The sequence below is a fragment of the Eimeria acervulina genome, genomic scaffold (assembly GCF_000499425.1).
Source record: "Eimeria acervulina Houghton genomic scaffold, Eah_scaff15, whole genome shotgun sequence".
In the NCBI taxonomy this organism is placed as follows: domain Eukaryota; phylum Apicomplexa; class Conoidasida; order Eucoccidiorida; family Eimeriidae; genus Eimeria; species Eimeria acervulina.
In genome coordinates, this window is record NW_013549151.1 from 86983 (window position 1) to 113787 (window position 26805).

Here is a 26805-nt window from a genome sequence, read left to right on the forward strand (position 1 = left end):
GGCTCTTACTATTCACTTTTCTACATGGCGCAAAAAGAAAAAGCCAGATGACGGCCGAGTCTGGTTGTCACATTACGGAGCAGGAAGTTGCTGGTGTCGCGCGATAGGAAGCTGGCCACCGTGCTCCTGTTGAAGGTCAGGACTCTTCTTCATTTTCGTTGCACTCTTCCTCCTCAAAAAGCTTTCGCAACAGTTAAATCTCTTTATGCATTATATTACGGCTCCCCTTTCACCCCTTTCCACTGCCTCAGGCGGATTAACGACCCCCGTGGGTCATCCGCCGCTCTGTCGCTGCTCGTGTCTTCGGGGCGACAGGGTACTGAACATTGAGATGTTGGGGAGCGTTTAGGCTACTCAATAAGCGACATAGGGCGGGAAAATATAGAAGTGATATTCGTGGGTTAGCCTTGCCTCCACAAGCACGAGGAGCTCCTTCCGTCGGCTTTGTAGGCGTGGACTGCGCCGTTGTTGGATATTTCCGTCTCGATTTCGCCCCTAACAGTGAGGAATTGTGCTACACATACATCTGGAACTAGCACAAGATTACCACGTTTTCTTCTCTATCCTTGCAACAGTCCGTCGGCGCGTCTCCAGCTCTCTTATCCGAGATGGCAGACGGTTCGCAGACTCAGGCACACGGAATGGGGGTTAGAAACAACCCCAACGAAGGCACATACTGCCATACGAAGCTTTCTTCCCCCGCATCATCATTTCAGCACCCTTCGCAAGACCCAGCAGGCACGGAGACTCGGGACTCGACAACAATGGAGGCACTGCCCGGTCGCTTGACTGAAGCAGTCCGTCTCTCCAACCATTCATCTCCCCAAGATTCGGCGGGAGTGGTGTGCAAATCATGTTCAACAGTGCAAGGAAGTGAAGCGGCCGAGAACCCCGACGCGAATGGCGCATCTCATGAACAGCAGCAGATAGAGCGCGACGATATCGTTGACATACCTTCGTCGCCTTCCTCGAAGAGGACGACGGCATGCCCGACCGGCTATGTACCGACACCTGGCCCGAAAGAGCAGCCAAACACAAACATGAACGACGTAGCAAAGGTTGACCATATGGAGGAGGCACAGCGTCACGACCAGACACATTTTATGGCCGTTCCACTTGATACCATTCCCCCAAATGCAGATATTCCGGAATATGACATGCATCTACTGAACCTGGCGCGACACGCCGATCCCTTCAGGATGCTAGGCTGCCACAAGGTGCAGGGCGCAGGCACCGATAAGAGGGTGGTAGTTGTCCGCGTGTGGCTTAAGAACGTAAACCATGTGGAACTCAGGCCAAGAGCAGGAGTCTCGGACTGGCGATTGCCACCGCCTTTAGAGTCCGTAAAGCTTGATAGAAAGGGAGAGTTGCTCTTTCACAAGGCAAGCACCAAACAAGGACCCAACGCTGACGCGTGCGAAGGAGTGTCTCGCTGCTGCGCGTGCTCGTGCTAGCTTTGGTTCCTTCATTTCTCCCTAGATTTGCTAGAGCTCCGTGTGCTGGGAGTGTGCGTGCAGGCCTTTGAAATATACACAACCGACCCTTCTGCTTCCTCTAGAGGCCCGGCAGTGAAGGATTCCGACCCTTACGTGCCCCTGGACTACGAGCTTTTAGTGCGGGGAGAAGCAGAGGAATCCCCACGTGTGGTTTATGACACCTACTCTTTCGGCATGACCGTCCCTCAGTACAACTTGGAATTGTTTCAGTCCGGTGAGGTTCACACAGTTCGTTTCGTTTTCTGGGTTGACTTTCTCCTTCGTTCTTTTGACACTGATTCTTGCTGCGGTAGCTGCTTTTGCCGCTGCTTTTTGTTTTGCAAGTGGGGAGGGGATGTCTTGATTTCACCGGGTAGAATGGGTTTTGTGGAAGAGCTTTCATCTCATCTGAATTCAGCACTATCCCTTCCACTGTATATCTTCCTCCTGAGTTTTCTTCCCCTGCAAAGCATGCGATTGATTGTTTCTTCTCGGGTGCACCGCTTTTTCTTGCCAGACTCAGTTGTGTACTTTTTCTTCCTGTTCCATCTGCGTTTTGTATGTGAACACAGGTTCATGCTGGCACGTAGACAACCTTATGGGCTCGCACATCATAACGGTTGACGGCGTTGTTGGTGTTCGGTTTGCTGTATGGGCTCCGAATTGCATTTGTGTCTCCGTAGTTGGGGACTGGAACGGTTGGGACGGTCGTGCCCATCCCATGCGCAAGCGGGTAGAGTTTGGTTGCTGGGATTTGTTTATTCCAGGAATAGGCCCGGGGGAAAAATATGGTTACAGGATACATGCGAGGAACGGGACGGACTTTATAAAGATAGACCCCTATGCTCAGGAATTTGAAGTGCCCCCCAAAACCGCCAGCATCATCAGCGCCTGTGACGACGCTTTCAAAAACGTACGAAGCGTTGGGAGCTTAGGGTGCGGGTTTGGGTATTAGAGCTTCGTTGCACAGATGTGGGGCACCAGCGTGTTAGGCTTAGGCATCAGCGTTTAGGTTTCTGGCCTTAGAGCGTGCGCGCGGCGATCAGGCTGAGGCGCGCTATCAGTGGCATGACCAGGAGTGGATGGCAAGGCGCAAGAAACTTGGAGAAACCGACCAGCTCCACAGAGAACCGATGGCTATCTATGAAGTGCACCTCCCAAGCTGGATGCGAGGACAAGACGGACGTTACCTAAGTGTGTTTTAGGCAGCCCCATAGGGCTCCTGGCGGGACGCGGCTTGGCTCAATTAGTGATAACATGTTTGCGTTTAGCCTTGGGAAGAGTGCTGCGCTTTGTCGGAGAGATAGTAATAACTTCAGCTGATCCACACCTAGAAGTTGCGGGTTCGTTTCCCTCTGCAGGCTACCGAGAATTGGCTGACAGGCTGGTTCCCCACGTAAAGAACATGAATTTTACGCACGTGGAGTTCCTGCCCCTGGCTCATCACCCTTTCGAAGGTTCTTGGGGATACCAAGTGAGCCCCTTGCCACTCCAACGTCTGCATGAGCTGTTCGCCCAACTGTGTAATGCAGCGAGAGTAGTTATTTGCTCTGGTTTTGCAAGTGCAGTTGCTGAGATTTAGCCGGCTTTTAAACCCTGTGCATTGTTCCTGCACCGTTTCATTGGTGCCGCCCTGACGACAACGATCCCTTGCTGTTTGATGTATATGGGTTGTTTGCGCAGGTAACGGGTCTTTACGCGCCGTACAGCCGCTTGGGGACTCCAGACGATTTCAAGTATTTGGTTGACACCTTGCATCAGGCCAACATTGGGGTATTCATCGATTTTGTGCCAGCGCATTTTTGTAAGGACTCATGGGGCCTCGTTTACTATGATGGAGAGCCGTGCTACGAGTACGCGGACCCAAGAGAGGGGGAGCACAAACTTTGGGGGACTGCCGGTAAGGCACACGACTGACGGCTTCGCATTGGTGACTCACTAGCGACTGCCGTTTCTGGAGCGTCTCAGTTTCACTGAACAACGCGCAGTATCGGCTGCGTTGGCTTAAAAGCCTTGCGTGGTGGAAACCCATTCATTCAGTGGCTTTTCTTGGCACAAATCAGAAGTAGTGTTTGTTGCATCTGCCAGGGGAGAAGGGCGGGCTGCGGTTGTGGCATGACCCGGAGTGCGCATGTGGTCCGCTCTGACTGGCTCGCTTCTGCGGTTGTTGTTCAGTGTTTAACTACCGTCGCAACGAGGTGCGGTCGTTCTTGTTGGGCGCGGCATACCACTGGCTGAGGCGCTACCACATAGACGGCCTGCGCATCGATGCGGTCTCCTCCATGCTCTACAAAAATCACCAGAAAGAAGATGGAGACTGGCTTCCAAACGAGCACGGTGGGGACGCGAACTTGCAAGCCATTTCCTTGCTCCAAGAACTAAACTGGGTCGTCCATAAAGAATTTCCAGGGGTATTTACTATGGCGGAGGAGAGTACCAGCTGGAGAGGAGTCACTGACAAGAGAGACGGTCAGATCTGCTCGTATATGTGCCTCGCCATTTTCTACTGCAGCAGTAGTAGGGGGAAGGCTTCATAGTATAGGGTATTCTCTACAGAGCTTCTGCAGCTCTCACCCACCACATTTGGAGAGGGGGCTCAGTTTGCCAAGCATTGCTGTCCCCGAAATCTTGTTATGGCATTGTGCTTCTTATGCCTTATCTTTGTTCTTCAGGTCTCGGGTTCGATGCGAAGTGGGATTTGGGGTGGATGAACGACACGCTCTCTTATTTGTGTTGCCCTGTGGAAAATCGACGGAAATGCCACAACAAACTTACATTCAGGGGCCTCTATATGGCACATGAGAGGTTTGTCACGCTCCCAACACTTCATCTCATGCTGCAGTGAAGTAGAATTAGCTTCTTATTCACCGTTCATACCGTTATCGGAACTGTGGCTTTGTGCCTTGGGGTGGGCAGGTGGATTCTGCCACTGTCTCATGACGAAGTGGTGAGTGGAAAGGGAAGTCTATTAGACAAATGCGGGTACCTGGGAACCCCTTTTGAAGACCGCATACGAACCCTGAAGACCCTCTACGGCTTTCAGATAGGAATGCCAGGCAGGCCTCTCATTTTCATGGGGGGGGAGATTGGTCAAGGTAGAGAGTGGAAGGAGAACAGGTTAGCTATGCTTTTTCTCTATCGCTGTCCATTCGCCCCGAAGACCCTGTTCAACCAGTTGCTCAGTTGAAGATGTTTGTCTTCCGTGTGCCTGCTGTAGTCCTTAGCGCTGCCTTCGTGCTCTATACCTGTTTCACCGTCTGGCTGCATTTTGAGTGCGGTTGAATTTCAGGTCTGTTGACTGGCATGAAGGAGAGGAGGAGCTGCGGAAGAAGCTTTGCATATGGGTGTCAGACCTTCTGGGCCTTTACAGAACTCAGCCGGCGTTGCATGCTGGAGACGACGAGACCTGGAACTTCAAGTGGACGGACTGCGACAACAATAACGATTGCATTGTGGCATTCCTTCGCTCGTACGAATTCTGGTTCAATGACATATTAGTGGTTTGCAATTTTTCTCCGCAAGCTTACTACAGGTTCGTTGGCATTTTCAGGGGAGCGGCTCCAATTCAGTCTGCCCGTGGATTCGCTAATTGTGCATGAGTGCTGTGGGATATTCTATTCGTTCTAAACCGGAGAAAATTGCCAGTTGTTCTATAGATGCTGTTACAATTAGGCTTTGCGTACTCCACACCGAAGGGGACATGCAGTGCCGGGGTCTACATTGGCCATTCGAGCCAAACGCAATTTGTGTGTGCGCATTCGTCAGATATCCTGTGGGAGTTCCGCACGGAGGAGAGTGGCAGCTACTGCTGAATTCGGATGACTGGAAATATGCGGGGGGGATGTGCGGCATGGGCAATGGCTCCTATATCCACACAACTCAGGGCGGCAGGCGAGTTTTGTTGAACTGCTATTCTGAACCACTGCATGCACAACATACGCAGACAGATGCAGTGTGACACGTACTTTGTTCCACGAAGGAGCCTGGTTCTACGGAATATGTAAACGTTGCGGCTTCCCTGCAGTTACATCTACTGCTTTGACATAGCACGCCGCCTTATGGTATGGCAGGCGTAAACTTCCATGTCGAGTTTCTGCTTTCAGGTTGGGATGGCCCTATTGCTTATGGTTAGATGTCCCTGCAAACGGATGCTTGTATTTAAAATCTCCACAGCCTCCTGCTGAGGAGAAACAGAGAATAATTCAGGAGGCACGACGGGCTCGCGATTCGACGGAGGAAGGGGGAGAAACAGATGCATATCATCACACGGAAGAGCAAGCAGACGGGGCGAGATGAAACAAAAGGATGCTTCGTAGACATGCACCATTGGTACTACGCACCGCACATGGTATTTGAGCCCCTTTCTGAGGGCTTTCGTGAGTCACGCAATGCAGGGGGAGCCCAACGCCCGACGCCCTTGCCGGTATGTTAAGAGCTAAGTTCATGCTTCCACCCGAGAGAAGCAGTGCGGCGTGTAAGTTGTATAGATGGCGCCGCATGGGTCTAAGTTTCCCAAACCAGGCGTTTTTAACACAAGTGTAGTTTTTATGTTCCTTCTGGAAAACCACTGTTTTGCTCTACACCCAGTGGAAATTCAGAACAGGAAGGTCCTAATGCATTGCAGTCGTGCTATATGCAGACGGCTTCACACCAAGGCTGCAATGCCTTTCTGCACTTTCTTGCTAACCAGCGGCACTTGGAAGCTGCGTGAACGCGCTGCCGGAAATGCGCACCTGATGCTTTCTGCAGCTTCTCCCGTCGCAAGCAGGAAAGCATTGCCTAGTAATACTGACCGACGGCGCCCCCGTTCGGGGCGCACATTCTGGTGTTTGTTGCTTGTTTAATGGTCGATGCCCCTGTTCATGGCAGCGTGGTGAAATATCCGGTTTAAACATTTCTGCGGCATCGACGAACCAGTCAGACATTTCTGGTTTTCATGGCCAGTTGGGTGCACTGGCATCCTTACGTTTGCTGGGGCAAGCGAACAGTGCATTATTTTTAGTGAATCATGCAGTGCCTGTTGAGGAGACGCATGGGGGCTTGCAATCTCCTGCCCCACAAAAGTTGCGATCGAAGGAAACAGCTCTAGAAATCGTCTCAGTTGTACTGCGCACTACAGCCGACTGGGGAATTGCATGTTCCCGAACTAATCGAGCAGGCAGGCCTGGCAAAGTATTTTCGTTGTCTAGCAGACGTTCCGTCCTCATGGTTAATAGTCAGCTTTGCAGCTGCCAGGTAGGGCAGCACGTCTCGTAACAAGAATTGAAGTGCCTTAGCTTCCAAAGTACGGGGTTCAATTCAGCTTAAGCGGAAGCAGTAGCCGTGAAAGAACGCATTCTAGCTGGCTAATCGCCATCTCGAGATAAAACAAGGTTCGCGGTTTAGGCAAGCGCCAAGGAAACCCAAGCGGGAGCGTCGCTCCTGTTGATTCCTTCCAAACCTTTGGTCATGCTGGGGCCAACATCACATGTGCACCCGGTGCACAATGGCTGTGCTAGAATTGGCTAGGCGTTGCCATGACCGTTTATCTTGAAGACACTGTGCGGTCCCTCCCCGCCGACTAGAGCCTTGCCAGCAAACTATCAACTGTACTCAAAATGCTACTTCCACCTTCTTCCTTGCTTTGGCTTCCTTTACTAGCTTAGCAAACCCCCACAGAAAAAATGCATTGGAACGGGCATACGGATGATGAGTATGTTGTAGGCAATACCTCTGCTGTTAGCATCTGGCTTGCCTCGAGAAATGTTGGGGCAACCGGGTCCCTCTGGTATAAAAACGAGCGTGTGCTATGCAAGCCTTATTTATTATTCTCTCACTTCGAATCGTGAGCATGCAAGCGCTCAATTGCCGGTGCTAGGCTGGCCAGCCCTGGTGGGCCCGCCTATAGTTGAAAAGATTGGCAAATATTCAGGGGGGGTCTGCGTGTTCGTGCTTCGCATATCGGCGTGCAGAAGCAGCTGATGTTATGGAAAGCCCTTCAAACTCCAGAATCTCCCGTACCTCCGGAGGTCTGAAGTCTCCCAAGAAGTCCCGCGAAAAAAAGAAAACATGTCTTGCAAATACCTTAGAAAAAATTATGCGGATGAGAACGTCCATGCTTTCCGACATCAAAGCTCATGTATCCAAGCTTTGTGGCCTCCAGTCGTCTGGTTTATCGCTGCACATAAAATGAAAAACGCTCAACCAGGACGCAGTGGATCAACGTAAGGGAGCACAACAGTTAGGTACTGACTGTCATATGCTGCTGGAGTCAGGAAATCGCAGAGCTCAAGTAGAAACCGCTTCACCTCCGCAGGCGACCAAAGCATTTGGGCCCATTCATGCCTATGAACTTCAAATTTCTTAGACGGAACGTGAAATTCCGTGGGAGTTCAAGAGATGCTATGCTTTCTCCCAAACTGCGCATCATCAGCATGCAAACGAACAAGCAAAAAGGGAAAACTACAACAACAATGTAAAAAGTGCTTTTTCGCTAAAGTCAGCAAGGCGCAATAGTTAATCTCTCTCACGCGTCCCTGCGCTCAGCCTCCCGCAGAATATCCATTGCCGCCTGCCAGTCTTCTAAGTTTTTTTCTCCCTGCGCAACTAACTCTTCCGCGCCAGGAACCAAGTCTGCGAGAGCTCGGAACTGGTCGAGAACAACAAAGGACAAGAAGCCTATTTGAGACTGCGTTCTGCAGGGGCAAACAAACAGGATGCCCACACAAAGACAAAAAAGCAAATAACAGCCAGAACACTATGGCTATTCAAACACCAAAAACACACTTGCACATCCAGCAGAGAGGCGCTGCACTTTCTAAACACTCAATACAAGTATTTTATACGCCGCCGACGTTTCAATGTAACATGTACCAACCGTGAGTTTAGTGCTACACTACCTTAGCAGCTCCGTGCGGGCGTCCATAAAAACTGTCACCGGAAGGCCTTTGTGTCTCTCCATCTCCACCTGCCAATCAGCATGCAGGAAAGCATGACTGAATGAAGCAAGCAAACGGTGACGCCTGCTTACCTAGATGAAAACTGGGAACTATCGGGACTTTACGCCCAGCACCACAACTGGTAGAACCGTAGTGCGAGGTAAACTGGTATGTTGTCAAAGAAGGAGCATCGCACTGACCTGAGCATTAAACTCCTGAATAATGAGTGAAGCCCACTGCACATTCCGGCGCTCAGGCAGCAAAGGGTTACTAATGTCTGCGCAGTGGATCAGACACGTGACCAGTAATGCGTGATCTTCATCACTGTTCAAGAGGTCTCCTGTAGCTGAGAACACGAAAATACGGAGCAACAGTCCAAACTCACGCTATGCCCTTTCTGCAAAAAAGCTCTGCAAAACACTCTAGCCCTGCGCATAATTCAACTCCACTGCGTTTACTGAAGGGAATAACCTCGATTCCACAGACACGTCCAAATCGTGAAGGCAACGCACAAATGAGAGTCCAAATACACGTATATATATATGGATATATCCCCACGTACTTCTTTTCATTTGACCTCTCTTCCGCATTGCCTCATGATGATGTCTGAAGAGTTCCATGTCAGTGGCCAAAATGCAGGATATGAGGACTCTGCGAACTTCCGCGAAAGAGGGATAAAATGTGTGGTCATCCTCATCATCTGCCCAGTCGTGCTCGCCTTCACTCTGCTGACTCACAGCTCCAAAAACTGAGGAGGTCAGAAAGGTCTGCGCATCACCCACTAATGAAGCATCACTTGGCGCACCACTTGACAAAGCAGATGAGGGGAGGCAAGGCGACTTCCGCACGTTTTTTGTCTTGCGTGAAAACAGCCCAAGCTTCATCATGCTGCAAGCAAATTTCAGCCAAGAAAAACATCCCGCATTGGTAAACGGGCGCTACTATGGAGTGAGTGAGGGAGGAATGGTTAAGGTTGAAACTGAAAAGCGTCCACAAGCAAGGGCACTCCCTCACGCGCTGGTAGCGAAAGCCGCATGGTGATTTTCTAGAACCGCTTTGTCGTTGTAGATAATCGCAAGAGGGTGATGCTCCTCGATAAGGCTGTTATTGTTCACTCCTGGGTGGTCAACGTCATGAGCCAAGGCTGAGACCCCCAAAGAAAACGCCCCCGTCATATATTCATCATCGCACAAAACGAAGCCCGCTTCTACACAAGTGCTGCAGGCGTAATGCAGCTGCTCAATGCAAAAGTGTGCAATTCATCTCCGTACAAATGTGCAATTCAGCCCCGTCTAACGTCTCGAAAACGCCGGCAACCGCTTTTTGAGATTAGCTTCACAACAACCAGCAATGTTTGTCACGCAATGTGCGTACGAATGCATATGGAAGTACTCAACTGACCCCCAAGTGTTCCTGATGCTACAAACACTCACCGGCCAGCATTAATCCCAGCTGCTCAGTGAGCGTCAAGTCATCTCTGCAAGAGTATCGCGTCAGGAAAAGCCAGCACATCTGCGGCGGATGGCAACACATGAGGTAACCCAGCAGCAATGCATTACCTTTACCCAGCAGCAATGCATTACCTTAACGGGAGCTCATCAGTGAAAAATGCTGCTTTGACACTGTCCTGTGGCACTTGTCCCAAAGCAGATAAACAATCGAAAGCTCCTGTATTGTGCTACTTGTGGAGACGGTCACACACCTGAGCTACGTGCACTGCATGGTAGAAGTTGTGGTAAGGGTTGTCGGTGTGGTATGCATCGCGTATGAGGGCGAAAAATGCTTGCAGTCCAGCTTTTTCACTCTTTACCATCACCCCTAGCTCCTCCAAAGCCAAAAAGAAGAACAATTGTAGTTCGTCCGCTGTGCGCCGCCATATGTCCAGATCCAGCCGTCGATAGGGCTCCAATGAGAGCTACGCAGAACACAATAATTACAGGCAGTGCACTGCTAAAAAGCACATCCGTTGAGAGCTAACATACGTGCGAAGTCTCGAATAGGGTCAAGCAAAGGTACTGCGAAATAAGGGGAAAGATGGGCGGAACTCGCACGAACAAACATGCGTTGAAGTACGGGACGATCGCCCACAGCCAGCCAATACCTGTTTGCGGATAGCATCAAAAGGCCTGATGCATTTTTGAAGAGTCGCAGAGAAGACAAGAGAGGGAAGCGAAGCGCTCCTCCTGTGCCGGAAAGCAAGTGTTCCATCCGATCGCCTGTTCTCTCCATGCTGCGGGGCAGGCGTCAACCCCTCTCCTCCAGTGGAAGATTGGCGCAGGCCCGAATAGAGAACAAGCGGGGCACTGCTTGAATGGACTAGCCGCATGTCGTGCTCTGTGCAGCACCAATACGACTCACAGCTATGTATCAAATTCCTTAGCCCTGCAGTATCCGCTTTGTTTGGCACACTCTTTAAAAACCGCCCCAAGAGAGGTATGCATACTAGTACACCTGCCTTCTACCAGTTAAGCTAACTTTCATTCTCGTTCGTGAAGTACCTGGGTACGTTGTAGAGGGGTGCTCATCCGGTTCATAGCCTTCCGCAGCTGCAGCTGCCGGAAGACTTGCGCACGAGCCTCGGCTCACAGGCAAGACATCCTTGCTATCTCCTTCTAAGCAAGCAATCATTTGCCCGCTTGCCTGCCCCTCTCCAATGGGTGAGACTGCCCTGCCGAGTGAAGCAGGGATGCTCGAAGCATGGCGGCGAGGGGGAGTACACAGCGCCTTACCGACCCGTTGACCTGAAGAAGAGCTACGCAAATTCCGCTCCACTCCAGCATCTGACAAAGCGGATGAGGATGTGGGCTCGGTCACCGCCACCGAAGCACAACGACGAAGGCTTAGTAACATCATGCGCCTATCACGAAGAACAAAGTTCTGCAGGAGCGAAACCAAAAAGGCCCACGAAACAGATCACAGATATCAACGAGGCATATTCAACACGCTGTAACTCACGGAGTAGTACAAACGAAGGTGGCGATTTTCTTCTCAATAAGATGAGAAACAGCATTTTGCACTGACCGCCAGGAAGTCGCATGGTGAAACACTTGCAATATTTCATGAAAAAGGCCTAAGTGAGACGACTGCGTCGTAGGAGAAACACGGGCCTCCATTTTTCTGCCTCTTGGGTATACCTGATACAGCACTATCCGTTCTCAAATGTGCGTATGAGCTACTGCCTCACTTCAATTTGCTCAATGACTGGGCCAGAAGGCCTTGTGCTCCGGTTGCCTCGTCGGTGCCCCCCCATGACGTAGGAAACCATGGTCTCCATGGGCTGAAGAAGACTCATGCCGGCCATGCAGACATCTGTTAACTGCCCGCCTAGCCATTGCTGCATCTCGCACTGGACCGCGCGCATCAAAGCCTCATGAATCCTGCGGTTTAGGAACCAAACGCTCCATAGATAGCTGTGTTCACCAGTAGTGGCTTGACAGGCCGCTGAGACAACCTATTAACTGGCTGATAAAAATATGATGCGGCGCGCTCCCTACCGGCCAGAGTGACAAGCTCGTGAGATATCTAAAAACATGCCAATAACTAGGGTGTCGCCAAGTGATAAAATGATGCGACTACAGCTTCCGACCGCTACTTGCCCGATAAAGTGCCGAGAACAGTCAACATCTAGAGACGAAGGTGGCCTTGAGAGGAACTCCCCATAAGACAGCTCGTCCACATGGCTTCTAGCGCAATGCTCACAAGGTGCCGTTGCATCGCTCCAGGCATCCACTGCCAGAGCCAAAGGCTCAAGGAGATGCACGTGACCTTCACATGCACATTGCTTCTCTGCCGCTTCTGCTATTTGTTTCATGCGCTCGCATGTGCACTGCGTTCGGTTAAGCAGCACCACGACAGCCTTCACATGGCCTTGCGTATTGAGTAAGGGGACGAGCATAGCGTGCCTGCAAAATCACAGTATCCGATGTCCACACATATTGGGGTCCAAGTCGTTTGGCCCTTTGGAGTCACTCTGTTGAGTTAGGGAGGCCTTCAGCTGAACGAAACCACCAAAATGTCTCGTTAGAAGGGGAAGAGGTTCCAGCCTTTCTAGAAAGGAATTAAATGAATTACCCCTTAACACCGTCAAACCTACTTGCTTTCGAAACGAGCACGACAGTCGTACTCTGCATTGAATCCCTGAGGGAGAAAGTTGAAAATAACTGGCCTGCCACGCTGGCGAGCAGCCCCACCTAGAAGCCGGTGATCTCCGCCCAGACGAAGGCCCGTTGCTCTGAAACAGGCAAACGGGCTTGCAAAGCGCTACAAAATTCCTCACTACGTGAGCTATCCGATGAAATGCAGACACTTATGCGTGCCATAGGGCTTCTAGTGTGGTCAAGCTGAGGCACTGTACACCGCTTCTCTTCGGCAGGAAGTCTTGCCCTCAGCAATAGATACTGATTCATAGAAACAATGCACTTGGCAGCAGACTCCAGAACGCAAAATACGAGGGAGGAGGAAAAGCACTGTTCCGTAGTTTGCACATACATCCTCACCTCTTGTGGCCCCCAAGACAAATAAAGTTCCCGTTCTGAGTATCTGCAATGAAAAACGCTGCGGCCTCCGCTCCAACAGCTGCATGGAGCAACGCCAGTAGGCGCTGCATCATCCTGATAGGGATGGAAGTTTCCTGTGTGGCCACGACACTCAAAGGGAAAGCAACATGTGCATTACAAACAGTGGTCCGTAAATATTGCCATCCTTGCACCCAAACGCCCTAAAACGGAGCGTGGGAAACAACCAGAGATGTACAAGCGCCCAATATGGGTGAAGTTGGGTGAAGCTGCGTGAGGCCGAATAAATCGATAATGATGACACGCGGAGGGGCTTACAGATGCCTGCCGAAATGCACAAAGCTGACCTGAAAAACAGTGCGGTGAAGCTCAAGCTGAAGAGCACGTTTGAACCTGTCTCTGCGAAGCCATTGTTGCTGGAGAAGAAGAGCCATCGGAGGAGCGCAAGCATGTGCAACTGCCTCCAACAAAGCCTGCGCGTCAGCCCTCTTGGCGTTGAGACAAAACACGACTCCTAACGTTGTGTCCGAGAGAACAGAGTGCAAGGGGGACGCAGCGGCAGAGCTGTCGTCGTGGCCGTCATGATCCATGTACGGCCGCTCATTGGGAAAGTCAGCTACGGCTTGCCTCGCGGGTGCTACAGACAGGCCCACGTCTGTATAAGCTGCCAGCAGCGGCTGCACAACGCACAACGCTCGCAATTCATGCTCCCCGAATACCACTATATCATCAAGTCTATTTTTAAAACCCGGCACAGAGCGATAAGGCCTTTAAAAAGAAGTCTAGTGCTCAGACACAAACCCGCAAATCCATGCGGACAAGAGCCATAAGTAACCCAAACCCCCTACGCCCCCAGTTTCAGGTATCCCTAAATCGTACAGTATCGGTGCCCAAGCTTCTACGCAAGGACGGCAGTGCCGAGTGGGTCCCTCCCGGAACCTCTGAAATTCGGTCGCTTGTTGTAATTTCTGGGCACCGGAAGGTTGTGTCTTCGTCCACCGCAGCTGCTGGCGGTTCCAATGTCGCCGAGAAACGCAGAGGAGAGGCATAATTTAAACCGCTGGACGTTCTACGAGGATAATCCCGGTATGTCTTTGCAGCTGTATGGGGGAATGGCGAAGTTCTTGAAGCATCTCCAGTGTTCATTGCTGACTCTACAGAAGCTACCCTAGTCCCCAGAACTGTGCCATCCGCTTGAGCACTTTGGTGCGATGCAGTGGTGGGAACACAACTAAGATGTGAAGACAGTCTCCTCGTCCCAGGACCCACGTAACCTGCACGCGCTTCCGCCATGACTGCGCATGCACTCCGTGCTCCTTCGTCCTCCATGCGGCAAGCAATGAGGAAGCCCTTAGCCGTACCAGAAAGGAGTGCGTCTCTGCAAATGCGAACCGCCCAAACGCATGTGTTACATGGCCTGGCCCTTGAAGTGACACCACCAGAAACTACGAGCCTCGCACAAACCGAAAAACTGCAAAGCGATGGCATCATCAAGGTCAAAGGCACGACCGCATGCTCGAGTGTCTCACTGGGATCCGCCCTGCTGGCTGGCTTGACGCAGCTCCTCCGCTGGCAACGGTGACAGCTTCCCTGTTCCTGGCTCATAGAAATACGCCTGCAGAGAAGTTATGCACATCCGTAGAGCAAACCGAAGTTCCGTTGCAAAGTAGTTGTACAATGCAACGATTCGCCTATCAAAATTGGCTCGACGGAACACTTAACCCACTCGAGATCCATACGAGCCTCCTCTACACTACACGCTTCACAGCACTTGAAAACCTGCATAAGGAACAAGAGCATTCAGCCATAAACTGAATTGAGCTCCTACTCACCCCCGAGCACTTCTTGAGGTCGTTCACCAGGAACCCCACTAAACTGCCAGATGACACAGCAATCAGCTCTGAAAGAGGAAAGGACGGCATCTCCGGTACAACTCCACCCCTTGAATTCCACGTCTCCGGACCACCCGTACTGCTGCCGCCTTGGAACCGACCCGACAGCTTATCATACCCACCGGCAGTCCCCTCAGAACACGACTGTTGGGAGGATTTGGTGCTCGACAGACTTTGCAATGGTGCTCGTGAAGATTTACCATCCCCCGCATGTGGTTGTGCTGGGCGGGGCGAAGACGTATTACTGGCTCTGGCGTCCTCAGCAAGCAAAGCAGAAAGAAAGAGCACATCTTCTGAGCACATGCCCTCCAGCGAAATCCCCCCACACTGTGGGCCTCCACTGCGCGGATGGCGCTTCACTGCGAACCACCCACCAGAACTCAAAACGAAGCTGCGAGGGTCTGCACGTATTTTTGCCACGGAATGCATTGGTACACATACTTGTCCTTCCAGGAATGGTTCCTGGACATTCATGACAGCGGTGCCTACCGTCAGATTATGCTGTCTGTTCAGGTGCTCCCCTGATGTGAAGACAAGTGCGATTATTTTCCATGCGGGCATGTTTCTATTGTTGGTAGCTGCCTGCTGTTCACTACAGACAGCGAAGGGAAACAAACATCCTTACGGGCCTCTGTCGTAAGGGCATTCAAACAGCTCTGCAAAGTTGAATCCCTTTTCGGGCAGAAAGACTTCACTGTTTGCTGCTTGCTCAACGCGCAGCCCGGTTGGGAGAGAGCATGGTCGTCCCGTCCCTTGGCCGCAGGCCAGGCATGCTGAACACACGAAACGGCGGGGCGAGCCGCATACACCCCCAGCAGCTGTTCCGTCTCAACGTCTTTCACAAAGCAAAAAGCCATTGACCCGTCCATAGCAACGCAAAGGCTTGCTGCCAGCGCAGATGCGAAGGCCTCCACACTGCTCATGTGCACTGGGCAAGCTGCGCACACACCACCGCAGCACTCATTACTCGAGTGGAGCACCATGCATTTACACTGAAAGGGCCTTTTGCATGCCTTCATGCCCTATGCCAGGTGTTACACGGCAAGTTTCGACGTACCTTCGATCCGTGACCGGATCTCTCTGGCCTCATTCCACAGTGACTCTGAATATTGGGCATCGCGGCGTCCTGCACACGTGAACTCTCCCACTTCCCCTGGACTGTCCTCTTCCACCTGCATCTTCTGCCAGTGGTAACTCCTTGTTCCACTTTCAACTCCTCCTCTGTGTAACACATGCACTTCAAACCCTATGTACTCCCACCCCGGCACGGAGCAGCGCAAGCAACCGCAATTTAGCCTCTGCATCAACCCCTTCAACCCCAACAAAAAAGTGTGCAAAGCTGAAAGACTAGGGATGAAGTGCATGACGAAACACAGCTGTACTTTCTTGTTGCTCAGTGCACCTCCCAGTGAGCACCTGAGTGAAGCAATATGGGACCGGCTGAAGCCGCATGGAGTAGCCTTGAGCCAGTTCCCGCCACCCTTAGTTTTCTGATACAGCTGCGACCGACCTGGGTCTCAGAAGGCAGGGTACAGAAGAGGAGAGATTGTGGAGATCGAAAGCGCTCCAGCGTGATCTCACCACAAGTCAACATCGACAAGAGCCAGGAGTTGCTCCTTTACGAGAACAAAGACAGACTGTACGGAAGCAGTCAGTCCCGGATTATGCGCTCCCACCTGTCAGAGGGGAGGGTGGTTCTGCAGCTACAGTGGTGGTCCGATGGTCAGTGGCAAGCAATGCCCTCAAGGGCACGGAGGAGGCGAAGCCGTTAGATAGGAAATGCCAGGGGAGTGGGTGTCTGTCGGCTATGAATGGTTCTACTGGGGAAGAGACAGAGGGGAGAGGAAGCCGCCCGGACGTTAGCCTTAAGCGACTCTCAATAGACTCAACAAGAAGGGCTCGACCGCCGAGACAGAGAACCGGGCATTTAGGTAATCGAATCCCAGCTTCCAGTCCACTAAACGTCTCTACCAACAACTATGTTAGTTGCCAAACACATGCAAACAAGAAAGGAGACGCGAAGACTCGGAAAACAAATTCTTGAACGACCAGGATCTGGGTCTAGCCACCGGGGCCCCGGCTGCTGCTTCCGCGGAGACGAGCTCCTGTTAGCTGCATACAGCCTTGAAGTGGACTCCTTCTTGTTTTTCCTTCTTCTTCTACGACGTAAGGACCTCAAACAACTACACACTGACCACCATCCCCTCATCCGTGGGGTCTATCGCACACCCCCTTGGGACTCGTGCCGGGGAACTCAGAATGGAGCGGCAGTTTTTTTACTAGTCTTCTCCCAATGCACATTGTACAGGATTATTCGCTTTACCAGCTATCCTTGGACCTGAGCACTGCATCGTGACTCTAGGCGTTCTCCATTTCCCACAAAGGCTTCGCCGTCTCTGTTCAGTCTCTGCCTGTCCGTCATGTCCTCTGTTGTTTTTAGTGCCAACTATGCTAGGCTGCAGCTTCCACTCGTGCTTATAATCGCATCACCTGTAAGATGACTCGTGGAGGAGCAGGTGAGGGGGGTGTGTAGGCTAACGGTAGTCGGTGGGCTTTGCCGGCGGAGGTTCCACCAGAATCCCTTTCCATCTCTCCACGACGGCAAGGCAAGCGCATATGATAGCTTTGCAGTCATTAATACTGCTTTCCATCGTGCAATGAAGCAGTTGGTGAGCCCTCTTCTGGCCGTCAGCGCTGCAGGGCCACCACTTGGTCGGTCCCCACGTCAGGCCAACAGGTCCCTTGACTTGATCAGCATGCGAAGCTCATTTCCTCTGGCATGGATGATACTCTGTCATTCTTGTTTCTCCACTTCGCCCAGGGGCGCTTCTGAATGGCGCCGTCGTTGCACCCGGCAGATACATGGGAGAAGGGGAGGTAGGGCTGTCGCCTCAGACCTCTGCTTCAGCACAGGGGCAGAGAGCATCTCTCCCGGAACCCCACATGTAATTGCACCGCTGCTAGCCAGCAAATTTGACTGTTCTATTGGCAGGCGAAATACTTTTTCTCGTTTCCTGTCTACCACCACTTCGGCCACTCGTAGGGTGTGGCTGGCAAAACTTCCAGAGCGATCCACAGTTTGGCGCAGTTTGATAGACTGGGGACACCGAGACAGAGTAGGACCGTTGCTGGAGGTGCTGCTTCCTGGCCACTCGGGAGCAGTGAATTTGGCGCTGGGGGGTACGGAGATGGTGGCCCTTTCCGAGGGTAAACTGTTTGGTACACCCATAGGTGTCCCCAGCCATGAGCAAAGTGATTTAGCAAGTTTGACACTACGTGAGATTACGCCTGAGCCGGTAGAAGTGTCGGGCGTCTCAATGAAGGACTTTACTCGGCATTGCAGGCAGAGTGAGGACCTCGGTATCTCGCAAGCGCTGAGAGTTGAGGCTCCATGTCTTACTACGCTCGTAGAAACCGACAAGCATCCCATATTTGTCAAGGTGGCTGCTGGAAAGCAGCACTTCGCTGCACTAACGTCACATGGCATCTTGTATACTTGGGGAAAGGGGGGCTTGTGGGGAGCAGGGAGTCCGTTGGGGCATGGAGACAGCAAGCATCGGTGTAGGCCAACACCCGTAGGCCAGGTGAGTAGGCGCTTGTACGTGATTTCCGTTCCACATTGCCCCTGGCTACACCTCCTGCGGTAAAACTCAACCTGATGCGTCTTGCCGGCTCTTTCGCAGTACCACCCCTATGGATTGTGTGCCCGTGTGCTGCTTCCCTTGCTCAGTTCATACACGCGGGAGAGTTTGTAGTGGACGTGGCGTGTGGTACAGCCAGCACTTGCGTAGTTACAAGTAGGTGTTTTTGTTTCGTCGTTTGAGGGGGTTCTAAGACCCTTCATTTCCCTTTGTGCCTTCCTTTCTTACCGACACCTCCAAGCGGCTTGCTAGGAGCTTCTGCCGAGCTTTAGCTGCTTTGTGGTCTCTTGAAGCAGCTTGATTCGTACGTCTCTTCTTGAATGTTGCCGTTGTTGTTTTGTTTTGTTAGGCTCCGGGAGAGTTTTCAGCTCCGGAGCAGCAGATTATGGGGTAAATGGCTCGGGGATGCTCATCAGCAGCCAAGTGTTCAAGGAACTGGAGTTCTTCCAAGGCATACTTTCGCCGGGTCTTGTTGAGGTCAAACGCCGCATTGAGGAGCTGCAGTTGCAGCAGCTTGAAAGGCTCAGGAAGAATTTCGAAGAGAAGGGGATCGAGAGGTCTCACATTGTTGCAAGACCATTCGAGGCCCCTCAGGACGCCCCAGAGGACATGAATTGCGGCAGCGCTACAGAGAGTGTGCTCTCTCCTTCAGTTTCCGTTGGTGGTGGCTTGAGGTTCCCAAAGGTGATGTCTGGGACTTGCCACTGTGGCGTGTTAACGCCGGAGGGCGCTCTCTGGCTGTGGGGACGAAACGATCGCCTTCAGTTGAGCAGAGAGAAGTCGGTATGTCACTACACGGGATTTCCGCTTGCCGGTTTTGGGGTTTTCGATTTGTTAAGAACTCTCACCGGCAGGGAACTTGGCAAACGCTGCATGCATAATCCAGTGGGTAGACTGTAGAAAATTGCGTCATTTGCACTCGTCACCTTGTGTCTCTGACCAATAGTCGTGCTGCAGGTGATGGCATCAGGAGGGGAATCACACTATCCGCTTTTGGCAGAGTTTTTCACTCGTGCTGGTCTGCCGTTAGAGAGCTGCTCTCTAGGCCCTTGCCATTCACTTGCTCTCGCTAGTAGGTCCCCTTCCATCATATGCTTGCGGGCGTCTCTATCTGGAGGCGCAGAACATGGTATTTCAAGTGCGTCATGCTGGACGGTTCAGTGAACTTGTCAAGGGCGTTGGTGTTGAGGTCTGCTGCGTGTGACTTTAGGAAATGGGGCAGTGTACGAATGGGGAGGACAGAACGCGGAGTCCCCACATACAGTTGACTTGCACTGGGAATACCCAGAGGTACATTCACTACACAATGCATTCCATCATTAGAGGCGCAGAAAAGCTGCCAAGCCCGTTCGTCTGAAGGGCAAGAGTTTGCAGCTGGCACTTGGCTCTTAATCGAAAGCTTCCTTCCATCGAAATCGGTGACGTGTTTGAGGGTCATGCGCCCCGTACTTTTCCCCGCATGGGGTGATCCGAATTTTCTGGTGTGCTTTCTGCAGAGTATTTTTAAAAGGCCTGTCAGGAAAGTGGTTGCTGGTGGCTTTTCGAGCACAACGGCCTTTTCGGCGGCCCTCACAGGTAGGCTTGCCCTCTGTCATTACGCCAAGACATTTTTAATCAGGTTTCGGATGTTTAGAGAGGAGTCTGCATCGATGGTTGAAACGTCGGACGATCCTCCAGTTAGTCCACAAGGATGCAGAAGTGTTTGCGTTTATGCCTGTGTTGGCAGAAACTGGCGAGGCTTTTTTATGGGGACCAGGGGTTCTGAAAATGCCTCTAGGTCTCAAGGCCACTGAAGGCCAAGTACCTGAGCTAATCAGGCCTCCGATGCCCACTAGGGAGTCAATGAGTCAACAGAACAACGTGGACTGGCGAGTACTAGACATTTTTGCCGGGCAACAGGGCTGTCTGCTGGTCACCACAAACTCCGCGTAATCACTGCCCTTCCCTGTCAGTTAGGGCTCTTTTCAGGGAAGGCGTACCGGATACGTCCTAGATAATCGTTTCGCAGAATTTTGAGAACACGCATATAACCGCCATTATTTTTCCACACGAATGGGACGGCTGAATCGTAGTTGAAGCCAGGGGCAAGCGAGCTTGACACTACAAAAAAAGCCACTGGAGCTTCTGAGACTCCATGTTAGAGGAGGGGCAACTGTACTGAATACAGATGAAAGTTTTCCCAACTACTGCCGTATCGTAGTGTAAGGAGGCATTTGTATGGGGGAAATGGAAGAAGCTCCACGTGCACAGTAGTAGTCACCTAGTCAGACAGCATTCAGATGGTTACACACCCATTCCACCCTGCGGCAAAGAGCGCGCCCAGCCATACTGTTGGTCTGTGGAATTGTTAAATGCTTTCCCTAGAGCTTCAGATGGCTTGAACTGGTATGTTCTGTCGAGCCTAACCGTCGCCGGAGGAGGGCAAGAAGAGTATTGCGGTCCCATGGATTGCTTGGCAAAGGGCCCGGGCTTAAAGCCCCAGCGTAGTCTTGGGTTCTCTAGGGTTGCCTACAGCGAGAATTCTCTGCGTGTGCAGCGGACTTCCCCATGTTGCCCCTTTGCCACAATCTGCGTTGGTGCGTAGGAGCTCTGAGCTATCCCAGATGAACAGTAACGTGGGACCTGCTCATGGGTCGCGGAAAACAAGATTTTGGCTTCACACTAATTTACATGGCTATAATTTGTCCACACCATCGGCAGAAGCAACGGGCAGCACGAGCTGAACAGATCGGGTTCTAGCAAATACCGGAAGATTGCCTGCTCAGCGCATTTCTTGGTGCTTCTAAACGTAAGTCGTTACTTTGGCGGGACTGGTGCTGCTGGCGAGGTTTCAGGAGACCGTCCTGGCTGCATCTCACCTCCAGTTTCCCCACTCCACACCTTCATTGTTCATGACAAGTATCGTCATAAACTGAATACACAACTCACTGGAACTGCATTAAAGAGGCAGCAGACCCTCCACGTCCCAATGACTTCACAAACCCACGTCATCGTAACCGGTCGGCCATTGGAAATCTGAGGAATTACTCGATCTACCGTTGCAGCGCCAATGCTGGGGAGATTTTGGTATTGTAGTGCAGTAATGCGCGTAATGCACACGGCATTAATACAATCGGGACTTTTCAACGCTTGGTTGCAGGAGAAACAATGAATACTGGCCTATATGGATAAACGCTTGCGGGTGCCCCTTGCGTAGGACCAGTGGCATCTAGTGTTGAAACGTTGCCACGGTCACTTGCGCCCGTGACGGAGTTTCCGTCCCCGCCACTGATCGTCTTCCACTGCGAGCTTTCTCTTTCCCATATTCCCTGGTCCAACGCTGGCTCATCGAAGCTGCAGCGTAGTATGGACTATTGAGATTAGGAGCGACCTCTTGAGCCGCTCTCCTTTTGCCATACAAAGAAGCTTTTTCCTATGCCTTTTTCCAGTGAGGAACATACCTAGCTCCCCATGAGAAACAGTCATCCGTACCCATCATGACTCAGGACGGAAGTGTTTACGAGATAAAACATCACTCACCAGGTTCCCCACTTGCCCGTGGGTAACCACCGCGTACGCTGAAGCTGAAATCTGGGCTTGTAATATTCCCCTGCCAAATATGCCATGCAGATAGCGCAAGAAACACTCTTGAACAAGAGCAGCTAACGGAACGGGTCAGCTCCTGCTACGCGCTTTTGGCCTATGAGAAGTCGCCGTCGGAACATCGGACGTTGGACTGTATTTTTGCAATTGACCTGCTCCTAGTGGCTTTCTTTGGGCAGCCCCTGTCCCGTCAGCTAATGCAAGTGTAGAGTATCCCTGAACGCAAGCTTCCCCCTTGTATTCAGCATTTGGTCACGCCGAAATTATTTTTGTCTAGATACGTCTACGAGATTGCTGCCTTACTGATTGCAGGGCCCTTATAGCCGTGGATGCGTTGTTGCGACTCCGACACGAGTCATCTTGCAGGAAGAGATGTCCATACTTGCCACTGAAGAAGGCCGCTTGCATCCTGGCACTTTCGACGTAGCATTCTTCATTGATACTTTCAAGTGTGCCAAATGAGGGACACTGCGCAGCTACTCCTTAGTACCTGGTGCTAATACAGGGTTGTCCAACAGCAGAACCAGCATAATCTCGCCTAAAGACAGGAAACAGGCTTCCTTTTCTATAACTAGGAAAAGGCTGATGACACAGAACAACTGGTTATGGACATTCCGTCTGACGTGATTTCTGCAGAGCCGCCCCTGTGGACTGTGTGAACGAACACCATGCCGCCAGTGGCACATTACGAAATCGAAAAGCCAAGCACAGCTGTGTCTGAATAGTCTGAACAGTTTCTTCCCACGTTCCCGGAGCCAAACAGGCGCACGCGCCCGTAGTACCCATAAAGCCGACAGGAGCCTCTTCTGCACAGAGTTGTAAAACTCTGGAAGAACTGGCACGGCCATACCAGCTATAAACGTACCGCTGGACCTTTTCCCGAGCAGGTGGAATGAAAAAGAATCCAAAAACGCAGATTATGTTCTGGGTCAGCTTCACTTTGCGCAACCGGATGCAATAATTCAAGGCGACGCGTAAAGCTGCTAGCCTCTAACTCCGCGCACAAAGGACGAGCCTCCAGCTGACCTTCCCCCACAAGATGCGCTTTCATCTTCAATGGGCTTCTTCTGGCCATTCGCTGAGGCACGCTCCGTCTGTTTCTAGGCCAATGCCGACATCAGCCCGCGGTGGAGATGTCGGCTAGTTTTGACAAGCAAACTGGACTACCTTGTTACTGCTGGGACTCCTTCCAGCACTGCCGCTCTCAGGACTTCGGGCGCACATCCTCTTCTCTCACGGCGCGCACGATAATTTGGGGTTTGGGTTGCCCCGGTTGCGGTCCCCGTTCAAACATATATGAAACTGCCATTGCAAGAAGAGTGCCGCTAGAGTTGAAGGCCAAGCTTGAAACGCTGCAAGGCAAAAACCGAGCGCAAACGATACTACACATTACTAAGAACTGGGCCAAATGCAAGCAAAAGTTTTGATACGCTGCGCCATCAGGATTCATGCACAAGTGGGGGAAACCCACCTTGTAGGTAGAGGGGGAACCCTGCATAGCCTCTTCTTGCTTAACCCGTCCCAAATTGACACGCCGCCGTCAGAACCTCCTGTGGCGAAAGTTCCATACCTGCGGAAAAGCCAGCCGACCAACGAAGTGGCCGTCGTTTGTTGCTTTGAGGAAGCAAACACCAGGCGCCCCACCTAAGCGGAAAGTGGATGGTGAGGATTCTGAAGGTAGCAGCTAGCTGCATCCGTTGCGCTTCAGCATGTGCGCCTACGCTCACTGCCACGGCAAGCAACGTCAATACTGAATATTCTCCACGAACTTGTTACTTGCCATGCACACCACAATTTCACATATGCCCATGCATTGCATATCCTTCGCGGAATCCACGGTGATCTCACCGAGGATGGAAGACAATCGAGTTCACGGGGCAGGCTGTCTCCGAGCCGTCGGCCTCTGCGGGAAACGCAATGGTCATTCTCAGCAGGGAGTTAGTGCATACCACTAAGGGGGGCGACACAGGGGTTGCAATCACCACACGTCACCATCGCTGTGGCACAACTGTTAAGGAACAACTTTCCTTGTACTAATATACAGCACCTTGCGCATAACTGAGCTAAATATAGGGCCGCAGGAGTAGCACCCAAGTCTACTGTGGATTCAAGGAACTCTCGCCCGTGAACAGCTTCCCAACTACGGTTTCCGCTAGTACAACCCGCAGCCCTCACCTTTAATCCTGTGGCACTTGAAGGCGTACTTCCGGGACTGCACCTCAGGGTTCTGAGGAAAAGGCAGTTCACAGCAGACAAGCATGAGGCGAAGTACTCGCGCAGAAGCAGAATATCAGTTGCATCGAATGCGCCACTCTTCATAGATGCAGACTTATAAAGGATGTCACCTCTACTGAAACGAAATGCCATTTCTAGTTCCAGAAAGAGAGAACAGCAGATGCGAGGAAGAAACACGGTTTACAGAAACAATGCAGGCAAGCGTGCAAAATATATGCACGACACACATCCGTGCTACAAAAATGAATACCGTTGCACGGCTCCTCTACACGGTGATATCCATGAGATGGATCATGTTTGCAAGTTGCTCACGGGATCAAAATATTCCCAGGTGACGCGCCCTTCGATTGAAGATGCGGCGAATCCCTGGCCGTTGGGGAAACACCGGACTGATCTTATCTGGTACTTGAGAATTTGACTGCGACACGCATCATTCAGTTGTAAAAGAAAGACGTGCAAACACATAAGTTGAGATGCGCAAAGGCGCCAAGAACCAGTTCACCTCTACTTAACCCACGCCAACTCCAACTCCGTTGCCCATCTACACAAATATACAAGTTTCCACACTTCTGGGATATGTCGCAGAATACCTAACTACTGCTGCGCGCCGCGTTCCGCTACTCTGCATAGGCGTGGCCTCATCCAATAGGCTGAGGTAGATTGTTCATAATCCGCTGCAGGATGGTGCTAGCCGGCTAAGCTGACTCAGAGGCCCCAGCATCTGAACAACCGTACTCGCGATATTCCGCGTTGATCATCTCCGCGCCGTTTCGGATGTCATATATGTAAGTCTGCATATATCCAAATGCAAACGAGCACAACCTGAAGTAAAATGATGTATCTCCGTGCCCCACACGTCCTAGAAATCGCACATGCAGACAATTTTCTATCATGCGCAGGACGGCAATGAAACATAAGGAAACACACTGAACGGCCACCAAACACCATCTGTTCCTTAGAGAACACGTCAAAGTGGGCACGAACTCTGGCTCTGCGCCAAAGTATTCCCGTATCCTAGCTAACAGTACAATTTACACGAAATGAAACTGCTGCGGAGTTTGTTTGCTGTACATACAACTCTTACCCGCTTCATAGAGTCGCAGACCACTAGTTTGTCATCATTCAAATCCATTGCGTACACTTTACCGTGTATCGCCGCCATACCAATCTCCCTCGGAGAGCGCAAATCCCATGCGCGAATCGTGTTGTCCCATCCACCAGAGTAGACGAGATCTGTACAGACGAACGCAATGAGGGCGGCCCATTGTATGCCAGCGTATGCTAAAAGCACGGCCGTACTAAATGCCATAGAAGTCAGCTCAGCAGTATTTGGCAAAGCGGAATGGAATTTCAGAGAACAGGATCTCACTCGTTGGCCTGTGGAAGCGCACAGAACGAACAGGGGCGTCATGGCGGCCGACTTGGGATATCTTAGCACCATGAACGTCAAAGACGTGTATTCCTCCAGTTAATCCTCCCACTGCAACGCGATTGAAGTCTGACAAGAAGCAGCAGTCCAAAGGGGCAGCTTGGAATTCATGCTGAGAAATCAGCTCTGAATTGTCCACGTCATACACCCGTAGCATCTGCGCGCAGCACGGGCAAAAGGAACAGGAGCAACGTTGAGTATCATGCGTCCCCAGATGGCCTGAACAGTTCATTTACTTCAATCAAATGATGCTGTAGCGCAGGGCTTTTTTTGGCGATAAGGTGGCATTCTTCGTGCCCAGCATAGAGTGTGGGCATCATTGTCCAGATCAATGCTTTTTCTCGTGCGAAATCAGCTCAACAGCACGTTCCACGCTAGAACTGAGAAGGCATTTGCCTAGAGGAAGTTTCCAAACTCACGTTATCCCAGGACGATGCCGCGAGCACATTTTTTGCATGGTTGGGGGAAAAGCAGATGGATGAAATCGTGTCGCGCGGCTCTGGCCGCAGCTCCGCCAGCATTTCCTTTCCTCTTCCTTGGAATGGCAGCTTTCTAGAGGACCTGGGAGGCCTAGAGAATGCGCCCTTCGGGGTCTCAGCCACTTGCTGACCACAGGAGTCTCGTCTACCGGGCCCAAGAGAAGCTCCGTAAATCGATAACAAGACTTACACGGCAAAACCTAGACTGCCGCTGTAGTTTTAAATAGATGAAAACAATCTTTGAATTTTCGTTCCTCTCTTTGCAACGTTTAGGGGCCCATTCTCAATGGGGCTTGTCTCCAGGCTGAATGAAAATTGTCTGCATGCGACTCAGGGCGGGGGTTCGAGTATTTCGAATCTTTAGCGAAGAGTTGCTATATATTTTCCAATTTGTAATACGAGAACTACAGGAATTCCGCAGTGGCTACCTGCATTCGTGCGTCCCCCATCGATCGTCCCTAGTATTAGTGGCCTCCATGGTCGCTCGTGCAATCCATCGCCTTAGTGGCACTGCTCAGTTCATAGGAAAAATTAAACACATCAACCTATACACGGATACTCTATATGAAAAATACCTGTTTGCTCGGTCCGCGTAGAGTGGTGCTTAGCCCCACTCCTAGTGCGACGATGCTTGCTGGTGT

The 26805-nt window shown here is 51.6% G+C and overlaps 4 protein-coding genes across 4 annotated transcripts; 2 read left to right on the top strand and 2 right to left on the bottom strand.

The window, feature by feature from the left end:
* Positions 1-608: 608 nt before the first annotated feature.
* EAH_00004220 (1,4-alpha-glucan branching enzyme, putative) lies at positions 609-5771 on the top strand (the record flags this gene model as incomplete). The annotated part of the gene is made up of 12 exons (XM_013393477.1): positions 609-1274; positions 1518-1710; positions 2048-2388; positions 2522-2669; positions 2837-2949; positions 3159-3375; positions 3651-3944; positions 4148-4280; positions 4392-4592; positions 4765-5007; positions 5241-5366; positions 5579-5771. 12 exons carry the CDS (start codon positions 609-611, stop codon positions 5769-5771), a joined length of 2868 nt encoding a protein of 955 aa, XP_013248931.1.
* Positions 5772-7589: 1818 nt separating this feature from the next.
* EAH_00004230 (3', 5'-cyclic nucleotide phosphodiesterase domain-containing protein, putative) lies at positions 7590-15976 on the bottom strand (the record flags this gene model as incomplete). The annotated part of the gene is made up of 21 exons (XM_013393478.1): positions 7590-7632; positions 7763-7873; positions 7985-8149; positions 8354-8421; positions 8593-8738; positions 8955-9280; positions 9407-9536; positions 9826-9904; positions 10095-10307; positions 10481-10575; positions 10891-11269; positions 11577-11769; positions 11989-12294; positions 12486-12623; positions 12889-13022; positions 13254-13583; positions 13786-14284; positions 14436-14521; positions 14739-15157; positions 15424-15735; positions 15856-15976. 21 exons carry the CDS (start codon positions 15974-15976, stop codon positions 7590-7592), a joined length of 4293 nt encoding a protein of 1430 aa, XP_013248932.1.
* Positions 15977-17295: 1319 nt separating this feature from the next.
* On the top strand, positions 17296-20371 carry EAH_00004240 (hypothetical protein, conserved; the record flags this gene model as incomplete). The annotated part of the gene is made up of 8 exons (XM_013393479.1): positions 17296-17314; positions 17865-18382; positions 18529-18595; positions 18789-19222; positions 19397-19511; positions 19650-19729; positions 19936-20014; positions 20166-20371. 8 exons carry the CDS (start codon positions 17296-17298, stop codon positions 20369-20371), a joined length of 1518 nt encoding a protein of 505 aa, XP_013248933.1.
* A 2854-nt stretch (positions 20372-23225) lies between these two features.
* Positions 23226-26005, bottom strand: EAH_00004250 (mitotic checkpoint protein bub3, putative; the record flags this gene model as incomplete). Its single annotated transcript, XM_013393480.1, has 9 exons — positions 23226-23373; positions 23493-23591; positions 23870-23924; positions 24197-24248; positions 24569-24674; positions 24962-25047; positions 25341-25489; positions 25626-25842; positions 25922-26005. The coding sequence occupies 9 exons, from the start codon at positions 26003-26005 to the stop codon at positions 23226-23228; spliced, it is 996 nt and encodes a 331-aa protein (XP_013248934.1).
* Positions 26006-26805: the final 800 nt, after the last annotated feature.